This window comes from Lineus longissimus, chromosome 16 (assembly GCF_910592395.1).
Source record: "Lineus longissimus chromosome 16, tnLinLong1.2, whole genome shotgun sequence".
NCBI lineage: Eukaryota > Metazoa > Nemertea > Pilidiophora > Heteronemertea > Lineidae > Lineus > Lineus longissimus.
The window spans coordinates 4564221-4585156 of NC_088323.1; the positions used below are offsets into that span (position 1 = coordinate 4564221).

At 40.5% G+C, this 20936-nt stretch overlaps 1 protein-coding gene across 4 annotated transcripts; it reads left to right on the plus strand.

The window, feature by feature from the left end:
• Positions 1-604: 604 nt before the first annotated feature.
• LOC135500280 (serine/threonine-protein kinase Nek10-like) lies at positions 605-20503 on the plus strand. 4 transcript variants are annotated; one of them, XM_064791627.1, is made up of 25 exons: positions 605-776; positions 7886-8002; positions 8345-8405; positions 8770-8891; positions 9151-9249; positions 9580-9706; positions 9989-10067; positions 10324-10471; positions 10613-10789; positions 11337-11468; positions 11628-11767; positions 11966-12114; positions 12309-12476; positions 12647-12826; positions 13158-13299; positions 13546-13770; positions 13887-14095; positions 14284-14504; positions 14636-14883; positions 15642-15878; positions 16249-16443; positions 17115-17147; positions 17965-18074; positions 18343-18574; positions 18783-20503. In XM_064791627.1, exons 2-25 carry the CDS (start codon positions 7959-7961, stop codon positions 18947-18949), a joined length of 3645 nt encoding a protein of 1214 aa, XP_064647697.1. In that variant the 5' UTR covers positions 605-776; positions 7886-7958; the 3' UTR covers positions 18950-20503. The 4 variants fall into 4 exon arrangements, with proteins under 4 accessions (XP_064647697.1, XP_064647699.1, XP_064647700.1 ...); XM_064791629.1 differs by having other exon boundaries at positions 12647-12820; XM_064791628.1 differs by lacking the exon at positions 605-776 and adding an exon at positions 4271-4388.
• Positions 20504-20936: the final 433 nt, after the last annotated feature.

The following is a 20936-nucleotide window of genomic DNA, read 5'->3' on the forward strand; positions in this document are numbered from 1 at the left end:
CTGAACCCTGAAATTATCATGGTCATGACCTGTCAAAAATTATACGGATTTATGCCCTAGGTAAGGTCTTTCTGCCCTGCAAATATAAGGTTCGAGTGAGATATTGGTAAAAAGTTATGGCAGTTAATGTCTAAAGGAAAATGGCTTAAAATCTATTATTGGTGTGTAGCCAGTACTCATTCTCCAAGCATCGTCAATGGTGATCATCGTTGCCAGGTCTCACTCGACCTACTGTGACAATTTTAGCGGGTGCATGTAAATTGGACATTTGGCCCGGCGCCCGGGAGATTGGAGAGTACTCTTACCTACCTCGGTAATAGCAAGTTTTTACTGTAGAATTCCAAGTACGCCGACCCCTGACATGTATACTGCATCCGAGGTTAAAAAGCGTCTGGTCGCGCATTGATATACAGGTGCCGTCATTCATAATTTCCCCGTATACTGACCGAATTCGATGAAAAAATACTAAGTGAAAATGTAAAACTCAAAATAAATGATAAATTTGATAAATACTTCTGTCTATATGTAAGAATACCATAGGGAAAGAACAAATGTTTATTACTATTTTTCTTAGCACCGTTCCTTGCAAATAGGTGTGAACAGGTCCAATGTGAAGAAGTTGTCGGATTTCCTCCTGTTTTATCACGATTTGTGCCTGATTTACTGGCATCAGACGTTTGCGGTTGGGTTCATATCTTAGTTCATGTCATAAATATCCGTTCTATATCGTCTGATTTGCAAATACCAACAATTTGAGGACAAATCTTTGTTGAAAGGTGAGTAGGCCTACTATATACTGTAATGTATTCTCTATTTTGGCATTTTGACACTGACAGGTAGGCTACCATACATCATCATCATGTACATGCATTCATGGCTAACCATCATCAATGGATAATTAATGGACCTAAGGCCTAGGGCTCAGAGCCCAAACTAAGCAAACGCGCATACTCAGAACACGACAGAAGCCCTAAGCAAACTGCGGACAGTGTCACTGTCAGTGTCAAGCCACTGGATTGGAGCTGAACTTGAACTAGGCCTATATTACAATACAACAAAACATAACAGTCAATGAATGTCAGCGGTCCCACTCCCATGTCAGACTCGGAGGTCCAATGACGACATTACTTTCCCAGCCATGCTACATCTAGAAAAGAAAGAAACAACGGTCCATTGCTATTTTTGTTTAGTTGGTAGGCTATACTGGAACCTCCCCCATGCGGACACCTCTCTATTAGGGATAACCTCTGTAGTCCCTAATCAGGACACCTCTCTATTAAGGACAGTATTTGTCAGTCCCGAGAGTGTCCTTAATAGAGAGATTCTACTGTATTAGTAACACATCTGACAACCTCATACATAGCCTTACATAGAATTACATACCGATCATAATTTTTATGCAAAATGATTATCAGAATTATGATAGTTTTCTGGTTATTGATATGAAATAACCATAAACCTAATAAGACATAAGTACTGCTCCTCAAATCAAGTATGAAGTAGTAAGACACTAGACAGGAAAAGTGCAATTTGCCAATCAAAAGTTTTGTCTGAGACATTTGACGACTTCCCTTTCAAGAATGACTGATCTTATCTTAAAATAACTTGTCTTATTGACAAAATACCTCTGTTGTTGACTAATCCTGATTGTGATATTTGTCAGTTAGGTAATTCAACAGTCATCTAGTACAGTATGTGCCTATCTAACCCGTTCAGAGAGTTCATGCACGTATCAGAATCATTCAAGGAGATGAGATTCGGTAAACAAATCTCATAAGATTAAGAACAAGGTCTTTTTAAACAACTTCTGATTTTGGATGTTTGCATAATTTTTTATATAGTCGAACCCAACGTCAAGAGGGACAAGATTGGACCTGCCCAGACTTCTTTATTTTACAACGAACCAAGTGAAGTGACCTGAAACACTGGCCTGCTTCATCAGACATTGTCTATCTCGAGTGGTCAAGCACATATTTAAACAAGACATAAGTGTGTAATATTTCAAAGTTGGGCTGTTCACTGCCTTGACTCTAGTTTTGAGAAGCACCTGCTACAGTGTAGGGCTGCTGGTTTAAAAAATCAATCATCCCTCTATATCACATCATTATCTGAAGTAAGTTTCTCACACACAGGAAATTGATGTTGTTCAAACCATTCCCATCTGTCAGAGTTAGTCCTCCCGAGAGGAAATTGCAATCTCAATCTATGTCAATGCTCAGTTGCCTTTATTTGTCAGCTGCAAAATGAACTGTGGTATCTCTCTTTATGGCAGTGTAATGAAAAAGATATATCGGTTCTGGCTACTGTCTCATATCATATCTAAACTGTGCATTTACCAAGTTCTCATAGTTAAAGGGTGCAGACATGCTATGACATCCTACATAGGTCAAAAGCTGGGAAAACTCTGTGAAAGATGAACTGACCTATGCACATATGACAATGTATGACATGCAGACAGTCATGAATATACCATGGTAGGCAAATCAATATCAAAATTCATGGATTGGAGGTTTAAATAATTGATCAAGGTCCATAGAAATAATGCAGTGGCGCTGAATAATGGAGTCGATATTATCGGCCATGCACTGTGTATCGTAATTGAGTAAAACAGTTTTTAAAAACAATCTGGTTTCAGGTATGGCATGATTGCAGGGTTTTTAAATGTTGATGAAATATTTAGTTGAGAACTGGGGGAAAAAGTTGAATTATTATTCTGCAGAATTAGTGCATTTCATCTCCCCCAAACTACTCCACCTCTGGACATGTTACCCAGGGCCCTTAAGTAGACGAGTCAGAGCTAGATAAGTTAACATTGTCCGAATTGCGACACAAATGAAACGGAACACATGAAAATATTATTTTTACGCACTGATCAGGCGGGATTTAGGGTAAACCTCAAGAACAATATGAAGGCTGGCTAGGCACCCAATCTAAATACAGGCTCCAAATAGCTTGTGGGTGGCTTATCTTCCCGAATCCGTGGTAAGTTCAGTAACTTGGCCTCCTACTGGTGGGAGTATTCTGTGCAACGTTGACTAATCTGTGGATAAGAGTTTAATCCAACAATGGGCTACTAATCCATTACTTTAATGCCAATATTGTGCAATACTGACAGGCCTAAACTTTTGACACTGGACTTGAGAGTATCTGCGAAGTCATTTGTGATTTGCGAAATATCTTCCCTTGAGACTTGGCTGAATGTGACAACTTTAATATTCACTTGAGGAGAGAAGTAAGCGTGGATAAATGAACTGGAGGCATAAAGTCACTCACACTACTGTTCATCAGGTCATGCCATGAAGATACACCATAATAGTACATGCAGATTGTGGGTTGTCTATCAAAGGAATGTTATTGATATTGAATAGTAAGATCTATTAAATTCTAAACTATTTGCTTCTGCTCGCCTTGGTGAAAAATCTATATCTTTCTACTTTCACGCAGCATTGTCCTGCACTTGTCCGGATGTCCAAATGTTTACTTCACTAATTCAAGCCCCAGGCTAATCAAATTTGAATTGTGTATTCGCCCAAACGATTTCTAATACGGCAAGCAATTACTTGTACAAATGACCAAATCGTTTGAAAATGCAGGTCAGTGTTTGTTCTCATGGCCTACTCTCAGATATTTTTTCTGAAATTTCTGTTTTGCTTGATTTGAGAATAATGTCAAATACATTCTTTTGGGAGTAATGCACATGTTTTTGTAAAGGGTGGGTGTATGTCTCAAGGCAGGTGTCTCTTCAGTGCACGCCATGATAAACAGCGTATTAAAGTGAACAGTGACTTTACTGTGGTCATAGTTTATGTCACAAAATCACAGCCATTCAAGTTCTCATGGAGTGAAAATGAGATCAAAGATGTTGACAGCTCTCGTGATCATGTTGAGCTCCTTGTCAAAGAAGCAACCAGCGCTACTTGAGCTTGTCCTCAGGAGGACGAAGAAACAAACGGGCTGCAACCCTCACCCCAGCCGTAGATCGAGTTTGAGTTTATAGCTTGCAAAAATGTCAGGATTTACAGTTCAAATAAATAGCAATTCATAATTCTGTAAACTACAGTAGCTGCATTGTAAATGTACCACTGCTGGTTTTGTCCTTGAGCTGCCTATACACGATTCAATTGACTGGCTTCGCAAATGACAATTCAGCAATATTGACCCGCTAATGGCAGGAACCGACTTGCCCCTAGTTTACCGTTCAAATATGAATATTCTATTAGCATGAATGGTTCAGTGATTTCACAGCTCATACATTCGCTGCGTGGTTGAGGTCATGCTGGCTAGAACTGGCTGCCGAGTTTATCGCAGTTTATTGCGTTTCACACTATCTTTGGTTATTGTGTGTTGGACTTCTGTATATCACTTTACATTTGGGAGGAAAACTTGCGGTAAGTCTTTCTCCTCTGAGAATTGATGCACATTTTTACTGCATTTGTGCCTTTTTATGGAATTTGTAATAGATTGTCTGTAATAGAAACTCTGACCTGGGTGAACTTTTCACTTATACTTGAGTATTAGGCTACTGTCCTTTTAAATCATGTCTATGCCCGAGGCGAAGATCACATCTCTTTGAAAAGTGCTTTGTAGTGCAGAGTTTAGTGTCGCACCCAACAAGCCATGTTACGTCTGGCGATAACTGTATAACGGCGGGTTAACTTTCGTTCCAAAATGTTCTAAACTCAATTTCACAATACTTGAAAAGCCTACATGCATGATGAAAAAAATTCTGTACTTTGTTGTTGGTATTTTATATATCATACCGAATAAGCTGATATTCACAAAGAGCTCAAGGCAAGCCTTTGTTATTGACAATAAAACGTATTATTGTAAGTTTTATTCAGTTATTTTATTATGCAGGATCATACAACTGGGGTGATGATAGAAATTTAAGGTCAGCGTAGGGGTCATGAACAATAATCGAGATTTTACGGTGCATACAAATAATTTTTGGGTGCGTTAAGATTGTTTTGCTACACTTGATACATGTATAGCCAATGATGGAGACCAACGGGTACATGTACTTTTTGGAAATTTCTTTGCAAACAAATAACACAAATTTTTCAATTGATTGTTTATAAACTAGATGACGTTCTGTTCCTCAAACAATTCCTGTTATTTCAAGAATTTGCCTTCCAGAATTCCAAGATATTGAAACATCTCAATCAGCCATCAACAGTTTGGATAATTAAGCCGAGTAGGTTCCAGGAGTTGATCACATTAGGAAACACTGCAGGCTAATTAATGCTAGGACTGATTAGTTGGACTGTTCTAATGGCTCCCCCCACACCCTCTGCACGAATTTAACCAAGATGGGTTGGGGAGTGGAGAGCAGGGCTCTGCTAACTTGAGCATCTGGTTCATTATAAGTTAACTGACTGCGAGATGAAAGGTCAAGGAAAAGTGAAATTCTGCTCATTTTTTTTTCTAATAAAGGTCAAGCCACCCATGTTTAACAGTTTATTTGGAAAGGGGAGGGGGGATAACTGCTAATTAGCAAAGTCACAAAACCATTGTTGGAAATTTGTTAATTGGTTGTTTTCAGTGCAGTAGACTGAAGGCCTAATGGAGTTAAAGGCTTATGTTTGTTCCCTGCCCAGACGATGCTCAGCCATCCATGACCAGAGCTATCAGGTTGCAGCTCCTTAATTCAGGAATGTCCCCAGTATTCAGTGTCACCTCAGAGTGGATAGGTCAGAGTCTGGTTTCAGTGGTTGTTTGTCTAGCTCATTTCTCCGAGCTTGAACATTTGGTCACTTGTTTGACTCAAAAGTTTCAAATTCAGATATTTTGCCCGAATTTTAGAAAAGGCGATACAGCGTTATGCCAAGGTGTTGTCTCTACTTGCATAAATTCTAAGTTGAACGATTTGGAGTTGGACTTCTGTACGATTTGTTGCAGCACGAATTCAGGATGCCGTCAAAAGCTCGGAAGCGGATCAAATTCTTGTTTGAAGATGAGGTCCCTGAGAAAAGTACTCTCAGAAGGTTTGTCATCATTTGTATTGCACAAAACCTATTATCCCAATGAGAATTTCACCACTGACTGAGTCATGTCTCAATCTATGGTTTGAAAGAATTGTTTTCCAGGGTTTAGTTATGGTATGCAATTCATGTGCCAAGAACTAAAGTTTTATATCCAGTTATGGCAAATAATTCCTAAAATATTTTTATCCCCGAAGGAGCTGGATGACCTGTCCTTAAAACAGCTTCGATATTGCAATCGAAAATGAGTCATACCAAGGCACTCTCCAGGGGTTAAGAATATAGCAAGCCGGGTCTATATCATGTGTATGATTTGTGACAATATTTTTCTTGCCACATATTTCATGCTTTATGCTATATTTGCTAAAGAAATCCTGGCCACCTGCCGAGGCTTTTACTCGAAATATGTACATTAATCCTCTGAATAAGGTGTGCTAAAGTTTAGCTATAAATGCCTTCTTAATGTCATGGAATTTTCTTGACTGTGTAAGACATCGGCCTTAATGGATTATAATGCTAAAGGTATATGAAGTTTGAAAAAGTCATGCTAGGGTTTTGTTAGTTGACCATACACAACTTGTGCAATAATTGATTGGTGAACTTGGACAGGATTGAGTTTTCTTCGTGTACTGGAATACTAGCAATGTTCCTCGCTACTTGTAAACAGGAAAACAGTAAGAAAAGTAACATTTTGAGTAAGGTTGCTTCCTCCTTTGTCGTATAGGCAATATACGATGAAATCTCCACGATTGACAAGAGGATAATCACAGTTTTCCTATCGTAGTTACTGCATCTCTAGGATCACTTTTTTGTTGGTCGATTATCACCTCCTTTTGTTGTCTCCTTTAGACGTCTGTTGGTCACACCTGGGAGGTGGGCTGGCTGAGACACGACTGTCCCTCCCCATAACAGGTCATTAGCACTTCTCTGTCTTAAGGTTTTTGGCCGACACTGATGTATGCCCTGTAGAGACACAGGCTTGAACGGTTTGGCATCCAACACAACTGAGTATCCGTGTAGAGGCTGGTGGTGTTTTGATGGAAGTCGTCCCCGGTGTTTGAAAGGATGGACATGTCACGGTGAAAGGGGGGAAGAAAAGAGGTCAGAATTTATGACCAGGACAGGAGACATATGGTCCAATTATCTACTAATTAGCCAAATTGAATAATAGCATCTTTTGTAATTAGTACAAATTTAGCATTGAACTACCCCTGGGTTGAGCGCTCAATCAATTATATTCGTCAGGGATGCATGACAGGCATTTAACCTGTGGTCAGTACTGATGTCACCACCTCCACTCGGTCAGAAAAAGTAATTACTTGTCCTTGTTCTTCGCCATCAATCAGTTTGTAATGAAAAACTTAATGACTGTGGCTGCAAAATTGCCTGTTCAGTCCTATTTTGTGGCGTTGAGGTCAGCTACTAATACTAATAAAGTAGTGGTTGTTATCGTATTAAACCCAAGGGGTGCTACATGAACATATATACGGTCAGTAACTTTCTTGATCTAATATGTTGTGGTGTCTTACATAGGGACACTTACGTCAAAGGGAAGTTATTTTGGTATGCGTGAAATTCCTTCTCGGGTTTCCATTTATCTTTTTACCATGTTCGCCTGTTCTAAATTGATTATCATACCAATATTACCACACAGCCATGCAGTCTTTGACCTAAAATAGCTCAACCAGCAGGACTTCTTGACGTCAGCATGGAACCTTCGGTTGTTTTGCTCGGTTGTTTTGCCAGCAGGAATTTCACTTGCTTTTGTTCCTCTAGCTCATGGTATGCATGACTTCGGTATTTCATATTTATCAGCTTAGGTGAGGCTCCTAAACTACGTTACATGGAGCTGGCAGCATTTCTCCGTTGCCCATCTGACCAACTTTCCTTTCTTCTCTTTGCAGACTTAGCCTGTACTACAAACCGAACCATGTAGAAGTCGTGAAGAATCGTCGTCAGAGTTTATCCGTCCATAAAATGCCCTCTCAGGGGAAAAGTGCTAGCTCGCCTAACCATGAACAGTAAGTCCTCTTGGGTTTCGTTCTCAGAAGTTAAAAGTTAAAGTTGAAGTAACAGTCTGATATCAACTACAGTAGAGGTTGTCGACTTCCAATTTAACCTTGGTCTATCGGTAATTTTTCAGTCAAACTCAAGTGATCTGCTCAAACAGCGCTGCAATCATTTCTGAACGGTACCCATCTATTCCCTTGGGTGGAGTAAGGCAAGTCAGGCAAAAAGACCTGGGTCGAGTCTCACGCCGACTATTCCACAGCGGCTGCTCAGCGACGTTCCACTTTCTGTCAGGGGTTGATGGAAATAAAAAAGGCGGAGCTGTAGTAATAAGAACTAATGTATATTTTCAGGGATATAAAAGAACTTTGTAGATTACTTAGCCTTATCAATACTCCAGCCAGTAAACAACAGGTGAGTACATTTTCCATTGCCATTTTTCCAAAGGGTTGTGTCTCTTATAAACCAGGCCGTCGCCTCTTGGTCCTCTCTTGATCCTCAGAGCTGTCTCCATTGATGCACCGTACGGCCAAGTGGCCAGTCCCCAGAATCCAGCAGTGCTGGAGATAGGGCATCATGGCATGCTGGTGTCTTGCACTGGCATCTTCCAGATTCAGCCATGTTCATCCTGTTCAGGTGGTCTTGTAAAGTCAGCAGCAGCCTGACCTATGACAAAAGCGGTAGTTACCTCATCTCCTCTGTCCATGTTCATTAGGAGGTTAAACGCAAGAGCACTGTGCCCACAATCTTCATTGTCATAACCAATATTTTCTTGCAGTTGCCGTCCATTCAGATAGAAGGTCCTAGTCTCAACAAGTCTTTCCAATGGCCCCTCCCGCTGCCCAAGTCAGGTGCTCAGCAACACCAGTCCACTGAAGCACTCGCTCTCGAAAAATTCAGGTATTATTTCTTAACTCTAGCTTATATTTAGATATGAACTATTGGCTCTATTTTATAGCGTCACCAGCCTTCTATTACACTCCCCGTCAAATGCCCCTCCAATAATGCTGGAGCCAGTGATGTAAGTCTTTGGCCATTTCAAGGTCAAGGTAAAAAATGTTCATTGCAGGTTCTGACATTTGCAGTTGGATGTGGTTTGAGTGAGATAATAGTATACATTGACATATTTCTAACTTGTGTATTGTTTCCTTTCTTTCAGCCACCGCTACCAGAATGAACGACACTTTTCAACCCATCCTAACCATGACTACTTCTCACAAATCTTCTCGGCACTTGTCAAACAGAGGTTGTGTTGTTCGTAAGTAATGATAAATCAAAGTCGCTCTGAAGTCTTTGTCCAATCAAGTTTAACTCGGAGAGGTGTCTATGATCCATGGATCTGTGTGATATTGTTAATGTTTCCAAATGGACGTAGTTTAATTCAGTAAATTTACCAATGAGTGCACATTTTGGCTGTTTTTATTGTGACTGTGAGGCAGCCAATCACCCAGAGCTCAGGTAGCACTCTCCAGGGTAGGCTGATCGGTATGTTGGAGGGCTTGATAAGATTCTCCACCATCTGGGGAATGATTCTCAAGGGTGTTCTCCCTGCCTTTAATAATCATATTTCATACTTTTTTCCTCGCAGTGACTGGACGCTGCGTGCTCCTCCCGAGAACATCCTTCGGGTGTTGGTGTGTCTGCGGATCATGACACGGGATCTCAACTATCAGAAAGATTTCTTCCAGGCTGATGGGGTCAAGGTTCTCTCAGAGGTAAGTTAGGCCACATATTCTCATAGAGTTGGTTACGCAACATCTTTGGTGTATAGATGGTTCCCAGGACATGATGGTGGATCCACGTTAGGAACAATTTTGTGTCAAACACAACGTGGGTGCCAGGTAGGAGCTAATTCCGTGACATCAGACAGGTGAGAACTCGAAAGCCACCCAGGTCAAATCTAACTGGCGATGAAACATGGCAGTCGACCTGGGAATCATCTATTCATTTTCTCTTCTTTCTGCTTCTTAATTTCTTGTCTTGCTTTGTTTTTGCAGCACCTACAGCGGGCCACAGATAGTTACCTGTTCTACGGTGATGGACCATTTGTTGTTGATATATTGAAGGAAATGACCAGTAAGTTGAAAGAATAATACAGTCCTCGGGGTCATTTGTATGAGGAGTAAAAGTAAGATAGGGCAATTGGCCGCATGGCAACATGCTATGCTCTTTTGACTTGAGCCGAAAGATAAAATCACAACATACAACAAATTTCTTCTTCTGTGTGCAGTTGCCTTGAGAATTGGAACAAACTGTGCCCACTTAGGAGTGGTGTTGTCCTGTCTTCTTCCCAATGCTAGGAATTGTCCTCATTGAACTCGTCTTCTTGCAGATATCTTCCAGAAGTTGTCTACGATAGTCGACCAGCGCCAGTGGCTGGTCGCCTGTAACGCTCACAAGGCCCTGGTACTGCTGCTTTCAAGTAACGATGTGATAGTACTGCACTGTACACTACATGCACTTATAAGTTTAGCACAGAGGTAAGGATATTTTTAGACTTTGCAGAGGTAATGGGTGAATCCTGTCAAAATCAGCCGTTAGAGCATGTCCAGTTTTGAAGACTCAATATTTTGCAAAGATTTGTTATAAAAAGTATAACATCTCTCATATCTGTTTTCCAGCAAAGAGCCACGTGTGATGATTGGAGAATTAAACTCCATTGAAATGGTGCTGAGAATTTTACAAGATTATGATAATCTCTCCAAGAAGTTGGCTGCTAATCTCCTGCGGACTCTGTGCGCAGATTCCCAGGCGCGGGAAATGGTGAAGATATATGATGGGATTCCGTTGTTGCTAAGGTGAGTAAATGATCAATGATGAAATGTAGTATGCGATATGAATGCACAGAATGTCAACACGCATGATTTGAGAGAGGAAAAATTGTTTTCCAATAGAACGAATACTGGAACTTCTACCATGGTGATTTTCATGCACTGATAATCACCAGTAAACTGAAGGCTGGTTGCCTTGATTCTAATAAATTAGCTTGACAATTGATTGATTAGTAAACTGCAGAGTGATTTGTAGCATGCAGTATGAATCTGGGCAGCGTTGATACACGTACATATGGAATCTATAAAGCTCTTTCAGCAGGCTTATATATATATATAGCACTCTACCCAGGCTGACGGTGTTCAAAGCACTTCATCAAGCAATCTCTTTTGACACACTGTTGGCGAACTTGAATCAATATTAAGAAGCCGATCGAAAGTCTTGTCTTGGGGGATAACCCTGTTAGTGTTAGAAACACCCTAAACATGCTCTCTCCGGGAAAAAGTCATGATACCCTACAGTATTTAAAAATGTGCTCTTACATGTAACAATTGTGTTGTGTTTCTCTTTCAGTCTGTTGCACAGTGATAACATCAAGTTGTTATGGAATGTTGTGTGGTGCCTGGTGCAGCTTGCTGAGGACCAGGACGCCTCGAACGATATCAGGACGATGGGGGGGATTCCCCTACTACTCTCTCTGTTACAGTAAGTTTCCTTTGCCGGAACAACAGCTTCAAGTTTTCAGACCTTGGTTTAACGTTTGCCTGACAGTACAAAGGATCTTTAACATGCTCTGTCATCCAACTAGTTTTCAGTGATTGTTGCTGTCCCAGCGATTACATTCTATCTAAACTTTAATTTCAGTGATCGTAAATTTGTGAATGAACGTCCGAGCAGTGCAAACAGTGCTAGTAGTGCCCCGCCTCACGGGCGAACGCCTCCAACAGGGGTACCTATGGAGGAAGGAGAAGACATGAGGGAACATGTTCTGTCTTTAAAGTCGGGTAAGAAGTTCATGTTCGAATTCTTGAACGTTTTTGAAATTCGCTTTGAGTTCACACTACTTTGGGGGATTATTGTGGTTACTTATTCCATTTGTGTTTAATCAACAATCAACTGTTTGTCTTATGAAGATATTGATGAGTTCCGATATTGATATTGTTATACTGGAATGTAACTCATCTCTCCATTATCAATTTCAGCATGTTGTGCTGCCTTGACTGAGTTGGTGCTGAATGATACAAATGCTCAACAGATAGTTCAAGCGAATGGTGTGTTCTCCATAGGCCTTCTTATCCTACCGCAACTAACTAATCTCGACAAGGATAGAAAGGCCGTCGAAAATTTACAGGTAAATTTGCAATCATTTTCCCTTCCAGTTTATAGAGGAAGTCATAAGCAGTGAAAGTTTTACGAGCCTTTCTTGCCATCTTTAGCTTCTCAAAATTTTCACTTGAAACATACACACTGGAACTTGACTTCTAATGTCACCTCCTGATATCTTGGAAATTTGTGTTGTGCTTTAACTTTTCAATTGTTTTCCAGAAAAATGCATTCCGAGCCCTACGGTTCCTGTTCAGTATGGAGAGAAATCGACGTCTGTTTAAACGGCTGTTCCCACCAGAACTGTATGAGATGTTCATAAGATGTGGTCACTATGTCCGAGAACTCAATACCTATAAGCCAGTTGTAGAAAAGCTGAACTCACTGCCTGTAAGTAAAAATTGGTTGATTGGTGGTACTGTCAGGAGGAAAGATGACAAAATAAGGTTTTAAAGCTCCTCAGATGCCCATTCTTGAGGTGTGATGGTGTTGGAACGTCTATTTTTCAGTATTAGTACTGCATTGAATGTCATTGATGTTTATTTTTCTCTATGTTTCAGGAAGATACAATAGCTGAAATCCAAGAGAATGTCTTGGCGTTGAATCAGAATAAGACGCCGTCACGATTCATCGGAGATTATGCCGTCCTTGAACACCTTGGGTCGGGAGCATTTGGCTCGGTGTACAAAGTCAAAAAGAAAGCTCATGGACAATCATTCTTAGCTATGAAAGAGGTAAATGTACGTCTATCCAGGTTTAGTATGGGGCTGGTATTTCAACTGGTCGGTATTGCTGTTGTCAATGTTTTGATTTGGTAACATTTCCCGCAGATTGTGGCAGCTTAAACTTTCCACATCTGATAATTTCATTGATGCCTTGGTCAAGGAACTGTACTGTGATTGTATATCCCTCTACATTTTATTATAGTCACTAGTTATGTGGTCCAGATCTTGTTGTACAAGAGCTGAATTGAACACAGAAGTACTTTAACCTGTCGATTTGAGTACAGTTGTGCTTAAACTGTATTCAATTGATACATTTGAACTTTAACTGTATCATTCCTCCTTCCAGATAAACACGGTGTCGTCCTCTTTTGGCAAGAGTGCCAAAGAACGAGACAAGAGTATCGGCGAGATCATCAGCGAGCTGACGATCATCAAAGAGCAGATGAGACATCCGAATGTGGTCAGATACTACAAAACATTTGTAGAATGTAAGTCCATGTTACTTTGAGATTCTGGTTTGACCTACTTGACTGGAGAATGCAAAGTAGAAGAAAGGGCTTATTTGAACTAAACCACTGTTACTCTAGTCGAAGTGGAGCATGGGTTGCCCACAAGTTTTCTCCACTTCCTCTCGTTCTGGGCAGGTTTCTAACTTGTATGCAGGTCATCACTGTTGCCCTTGCCTCGTGCTCCTGGTTTGCATGCTAGAAACTGACTTTTATTCATATTTTCAGGTGACAAGTTGTACATTGTGATGGAGCTGATCGAAGGTGCTCCCCTCGGCGAACATTTCAGCTCTCTCAAGGAGAAGGGGGAGAAGTTCCAGGAGGATCGAATCTGGAATATCTTCATCCAGCTGACTCTGGCGTTGAGGTATCTGCACAAAGACAAGGGCATCGTCCACAGGGATCTCACACCCAATAACATCATGTTGGGTGAGAATGACAGGGTCACTATAAGTAAGTGCCTTTTCTATTCTCTTGACTGAACATTATTTTCTTGAAAGGAAGTATCCCTATCTGTTGGAGTAAATGTGTTTGGTTATCATATTTTATCCTTCTCCTTGTCGTTTCAGCTGACTTCGGCCTGGCAAAGCAGAAGAGATCTGACTGCAGCAAGATGACTTCAGTGGTCGGAACTATCTTGTACAACTGTCCAGAGATCGTGCAGTATCACCCATATGGGGAGAAAGCGGACATCTGGGCAATTGGCTGCATATTATACCAGATGTGTACGCTGCAACCGCCTTTCATGGGCAGCAATATGTTGGCGCTAGTCTTGAAGGTAAGGTGTTCCTAATCATGATTCTTGCCTGTAACATCAACACTTCTTTTTGGATGACAATGAAAAGTTATAGAAGATAATTAGATTCTGCAGCATTTTCAAGCCCCAAAACCTTCCAGCCCAAACATCCTCCGAATATCTCTCCAGCTCTTAAAACGTTAACTTTTATGTCCTATCTGTCTCTCCAGATTGTTTCTGCTGAATATGACCCCCTCCCTCCTGGTGAATATTCCGAGAGAATGGAACAGACGATACGAAGCTGTATCACAGTTGACCCTAACGCACGGCCAGATATCTGCGAGGTGGCGGGACAGATCTCGGACATCATTCTCCGACACATGGACATCCTGCGCGTTCACCAGTTTGCCATGGAGAAGAAGTTGGAGAGAGAGCGGAAGAGAACTCAGAGGTTAGTTAGGACTTCTAAAAATCAAATTCTCTGCATGTATGTTCCTATGACTGGGATGGCTAGAGCTTCTGAAGCCATTCAGCTCATTCTTATTGTCCAACCTCTCATGTCGTCTGTTCATCTCATTTCAGACATTATTTCGAAGCGAACCGCAACATGCAGAACTACCACCGGCTTTTCCTCGTCTCGCAAGAACGCTACGACAAACTAGTCAACCTTGCCAGCAGTGGTGGAGGCTCCAGTATGAAAGATGGCGAGCTCAGCGATGCCGACGGTGTCTTCTCCGACGTCGACTCAACTGGGAGTCGTGGCAAGAGGCGTATTCACAAGACCAGCGGCAGTAGTCGGAGTGACAATGAAGATAACACAAACGATAAAGGTGTGGACAAAGTTTTTTTAGTCTGGGATTATTACATTTCAGATACTGTAAATACTGGTGTGCCTTCGATCTTCTTTTGTTGATGTGAAGTTTTACACAAGTTGAAAAACTGGTTGTAATATGTTTGGAGTCCTGTGTGTGTGTGTGAAATTAGTACAAAAAATCGAAGTTGCCTGGGATTCGAACCACAGATCGAATCCCTGTCAAGGAAACTTCATTTAAAAAATGACATATGAGTATAATGAAGTGATTTCAAGTATATCTAGGTTCCTTTGGATCTCACGCTTGGTATTCAGTTCTGATTGTCTGATGTTTATTTTCCTCCCCAGCCATACTACAGAAACTTCCACCCTTAAAACCCAAGCTGACTTTGTACATACCTCGCCACCCGTACCCAGGTACAGGAACTGAATATAAAAAATCTTCACAATTTCTTTGATATTCTCTTCACAATAAATTTGGTTGAAGTAAACTTTTCACTTTTTTGGCAAAAGTTTATTTCAGCTCACAACATTGTTTTTTCCCTGTGTGTTCTTGATTTTCTATCTAGTCAATTTGTTTTAGGTTTACTTACAGACAAGTTTCTCACATATCTATTTCACTCGCCGCTCTGGTGCTTAAACCTGCACAACATTGAATCAACCAAGGTTTGAATTGTATGCACTGATCCGTGTTAATCAAATACTTACTTGGGTTAGGCTTGTGTGAGCCAGGAGGTCTGAGATTTTACCACTTTAAAAGTGTTTGTTTCGCTCCAGGTTGGACAAGTGACGATGACTTTGAAAGCTTTGAGAGCTTCAGCAGCAACAGCAGAGGTAGCAGCGCGGGAAGTAGTCGGTCACTCGAGTTATCCGGCACACTCAAGGCAGATGGCGAGACGACGTTTGCGCTACCGAAGCCGCCCATTCCCTCCAGGCGGCGTGACCGGAGGCAAAAACTTGATGAGGAGCTGACTGTTGACATTCCAAACAATTCACCCAATAGTTCTAACAGTGGTAGGTTGAATTTGGTGTTTATCATCGGAGTGTCTATTTCACTGTTTCACTCAGAAAGTCAGGCCATTTTTGGCAAGAAAGTTGGTTGAAGTTAGTCTATTTCATCAGATTTTATTTTAACTGTGAGGAGGGGTGATGAATTCTGGCATCAGTTATGTTAGAAAGTATCCCAACAGCCACATTTACTCAAAGTTCGTTTATGTCAATGAAGATACTGTGGCGTGCACAGAAGCTGACTCAGCTGTCTAAATATTCAAAGTGAGACTTCATTCTTGGATGAATCTAGGCCAGCCAACCCAGGAACCCAAACCTGTGGCTTCTTTAAAGTGGTGGATTCCTTATGTATTTACAAGGATCAATTTTCTTCCAGCCAAGTTATTAAACATCAGTGCGGTCAGTCGGGATTCTGGCCTAAGTTCCGGTGACCCATCACCAAACACCACATCGTTATCATTCCCAGACGCCAGTCCCCAAGGAAAGCCTCCGTCCGTTGTATCTCGTTCAATCAGCTCAACAGAGAGTGGAGCAGTCACACGACGGGTCTCGAGTGCTAAGACACGTCCAAGTATGTTTGTATTTCATCTCTGTTGATTACTTGTAGTATATTTTTAGTTGTGACTAACAGAATCTAACCCCCGTTAAAGGTGATGGATTTTTCCAGGACAAGTTTTTAGAATTGCAGAAATTGTCAGATATATATCTAAAGGCTTTGGCTGTCTATGGTACAGTTCCGTCATAATGATTCCATCAAAATCTGAATGTAATTTCCTTGCTGTACTTTAACCATTTTAACATCTCTAACCAATGCATTTCATCTTATTTCAATCACTAACAAAACTTAGGAACTTTTGGTAAGGTTTAAAGAAATCTTGATACATTTGCATGTCTTAATTTCGTGTTAACTGCACATCTTTCCTGGTTTTTCTGAGCTGGTTCAAAGAATCAAGTCTTATTTAGAGTAAAAACTAGATGTCTGCTTGGTCTAAAGCCTGAGCCAAATGGCTCATCAGGCCGAGGCTTGTACCGGATTCCATAGCATTTATTAAGCGGAGAATCATTTCCCTGGATAAAGGATGCAGGTCCATCGCATGTTGACTTCCCAGTAAAGTCTCTTTGTCAAGCAGAGACTTCCAAATACAAAGATTTTATCAATGCGGTCACCCACTGCTTGTGAGCCTTGTTGCTGTGTAATGATTTTCGCACTGAGATTTTTCATTTTATTTCACTGTTTTCTAGCACATTTAAAGACCAAGAGGTCCCTGAGTACAGGTAGACACCGTACTTCATATCATTCTTGATGTAGACTCATTCTTAGTCTGTACAGAAGTAGCAATATGCCTCTTATGGTTCATCTGTACATAGATATCATGAGAAAATGATAGCTGCCACTGAAATTTTTTTGTGATGTCATTTAAAAGCGAATACAGTATTCAAGACTCAACATAACATACTGTCTGCAGCTTTCGTTTGCTGCCTGATATTTGAAAAGACAGTTTTTAGGCATAGTGTGACTGGTGCCTGTCCGACTAAGATGTGATATCGGTCATTGGCAGAAATTTGCCATGTTTGTATGAAAGGCCTCCTTCAAGGGCAGTTGCTTGTGTATCTGTCTCCATACAGTGTCCACAACACTGCCTAAATCTGAGCTGTATGTCCATTCCCTTTGTTTCATAAATTTTGGTTTTGAGGGTTTGCATGAGGTATTTATATGTAATGTCTTTTCAGTTGCTTCAGGATACTAGCAAATTCAAGTGTCTATTTCTCTTTTTGCTTCATCAGGTGGAGGTGTAATCAGCCTGTCATTCCATGTTATATATTACTGTTTACATGTATTTTCGTAGTCATGTCATCTGTATATTTACCAATAGGATTCATTGTATATCAGGCCAATTTTGGTATAAAACCAGCAGAAGATAACTTGAAGAAGTGCTTTGAGTTACTAAATATTCTCTTGGTCTTGAATGATTTCAATTAGTTGTGCCTAAAATTACTGCCTGGTATTCCCTAATTGTTCTAAAATAGAGAATTCTTGTTCCTCTCTTTTCTTGAAAGTCATTTAAATGTTAGTATTTGTTTCTCTTTGTAGGTAGTGCCAATACTGCCACATTAACCATCTCGCCGAGGAAGGTCAGGCAGATCAATGACCCCATTCTACAGATGCTTAACCAGCTACATAAGATCATATACACCTCACAGGTAAGAATTATGCTTCTTTAAAAGTCACTTTGTCCCAGATAATCTTCTGGTTGTGACTTTGTCCTAATTAGACCCATTGGCGATCAATGGACAATTAAGTCAAGGATTATAGAATTGCTCTTGGTTCAACCAGTCATTACCGTAAACCACAATATGTCCTGCCCATAGTACATTGACCTTTGAGGACAATTTGCATGACAGAAAATTACCCCGGCTCCTTTCCATTAACAAACATTACATTCTGACAACATACTCTTCTCCTCCACAGCTGCCACCAACTCTATGTCACAACCCGAGACGCCGAGTGATAGAACGCTTCAAACGGGCGTTATTCGCCCCACAGAGTACGTCATTCAACCTGAAGAATGAATTAAAGAAGTTGTTGACGGGATCGAGGGAGTTGATCGACCTGAACTTTGGCCCGAGCGAATCGCCATTGGTTAATCGCGAGGCGAGCCGTGATCCCGAGGTGCTGACTTTGAATGCAGAGAAAGGAGGAGGTAGGAAATTATTGAAGTTGTTAGTGTATTGAATGTTGGACTTCCTGTATAGGATGGGGTTAGTTGACTCCCTTTCAAGTAATTAGTACGAGATGTCTTAGAAAAGGACTCTTTCTCCCAAGAAAAACGCTAACCCACAGTTCATGTACATGTTGAAATTCAATATCCAAACATTCGAGTAATATTTGTTGGTGTTTTCTTTCTTCAGGTTTGGACACCGATCATAAAGATATTGGTATAACGTACGAATCCATGCAAGGAATCATCGAAAGTGTTCTTGTGGAGAGTGGATATTATGACATGTCGCCAGCAGCGCGTCACAGCCGGACTAACCCTCTCGGGGGCCCACACATAAGGGCGCATACGGAGAGATGATTGTATTGTCTTGGTGACAACGAGTGTTATTGTGCATTTATTCTGGTCTAGTTATTTGTTGGGGATATGATATTGATGTGACTGTATTGTGGGGCTGATGTGAGTGTGGAATAAGACGTGGAGCTGCCGGCTTGGTGAAATATCGATTCAATATCAATTTGGATATGGAAATCTTGGGGCATTCAGAGGTGTATATGAATATTAGTGAAGACACTAAAAATGTACTAGGTTTGTTTCATGATTACGTAAAGAAAGACTGTTTTTTTGGTGTAAAAAACCAAATGTTTTGCGCCAACGTGATGAAATCATGAAAAAATAAGTCCCAATTTAGGAAAGCAGGTGTGCCCAAAATGATGTGATCGGGAGGCTGTACACCTCGTCTGTCAATGGAGTCCAGTTCTTGTTTTTGTTTATTTATTTGTAGATGTACCCTGTACAGTGAATGGTAGTTTTCCTACTCAAACATGTTTATCATGTTGACATGTGTTGTTTAAAGATTTTACTGCTAATATTAATGTATTTCATCAATTACCATCGCTCGGTACATACACCAAGGTCATTGTGGCAGACAATTTCATGCAATACATGTAGTATATGGTTGTCAAGTTATGTTAGTGATTCAGTTGATTTTAATTGGTACGCAATACTGTCTAAAATATTTATCCCTCTATAAAATACAAGATATTTATTAATCATACAACCGTCCAGTGATCTAAGTCATTACTAAGGTTAAAGACAGCTCTTTTGTGGTGATTGTTTCTACTCAAAAGTATATGAAGCCCTCCGTATTAAAACACAAGATATATTATTTATTAATTTATTGATCACACAACCGTCCAGTGATTATTTGTCATTACTGAGTTTGAGAATGTGTACATGTAAGTTACATTTAGTTTATGTACATGTAATAGATGTTTTATTATCATTTTGGATTGATAGTAGTCTGTTGTTGATATGTCAAGTTATCAATTCCGTCCTGTAAATTTTCTCCTGGATTTTTATCACATTGATTTTAACTACATGTATAGGATTTATCAAAAACTGTTGAAATATTAAAAAATATTGCAACTCTTCATTTATCTGTCGCAGAATATACATAGAACAGCAACACATGAATGCAGTTAAGTAGCTTTGACGGCTGATACCAACAGACTGTTACAGCTCGCTATCAAATGAAAGTAAGACTAAGAGACTGTTGTAATTGAGGGGAGTGTGTGAACAGTCATTAGCTTTGGTGCTGTTGGTGAAAGTTAGTTTTCTCTACTGAAAAATAAAAAAGAATGTGTGAAGTGTTTCCTGGTTTGTTTTACTAGGCCTAGCTCTTTATGATGTTGTCAAATGTTAATCAACTCTGTAACCTCATTAAGGATGGGGATTGGGGAACCTACTGGGGATGGGATGGGGGGGGGGGGCTAAACTATTTCCGGCCTTTGTTTGCTTCTGACAAAGCAGGGTCTTTTATTTTAGACGTGATTTATGATTATGAGTGTCCAAGTTCATTGTGTCTATCATCGTGATGCCAAGTCTGTAAATAATATGGTGTCGTGTTGTTAATGAGCTGACTTGACTTTCCTTTGTTTTCTGTCTTGTGGATGATTCACCAAGTTTCGTCCCTTCATCATTACGGTGCTAAATAAGTTAGGCCTGGATAGCTCTACGGAAGAAGCAGGTCTCACTGGTTGTGACTACATTGGATGCTTCATAGCTAAAGACAAGTGATATGTCTCACTGGTTGTGACTACATTGGATGGCTCTTGGTGGCATGTCTCATTGGCTGTGAAGTGTCATATTTCACAGACACAGGTTGAACTTGTTTGGATGGCTCGATCTATATAATCTTGCTGGTTGTGATGTGATTGGATGGCTCTGAAATCGCACATTTAGCAGCTTGTGACTTCAGTGGATGGCTCTGCATAAGAAACCTATAATCATAGCATGTCATCAAAGGGTAGGAAACTTTTTCAGGGGACACTTGTTACTGCTACAC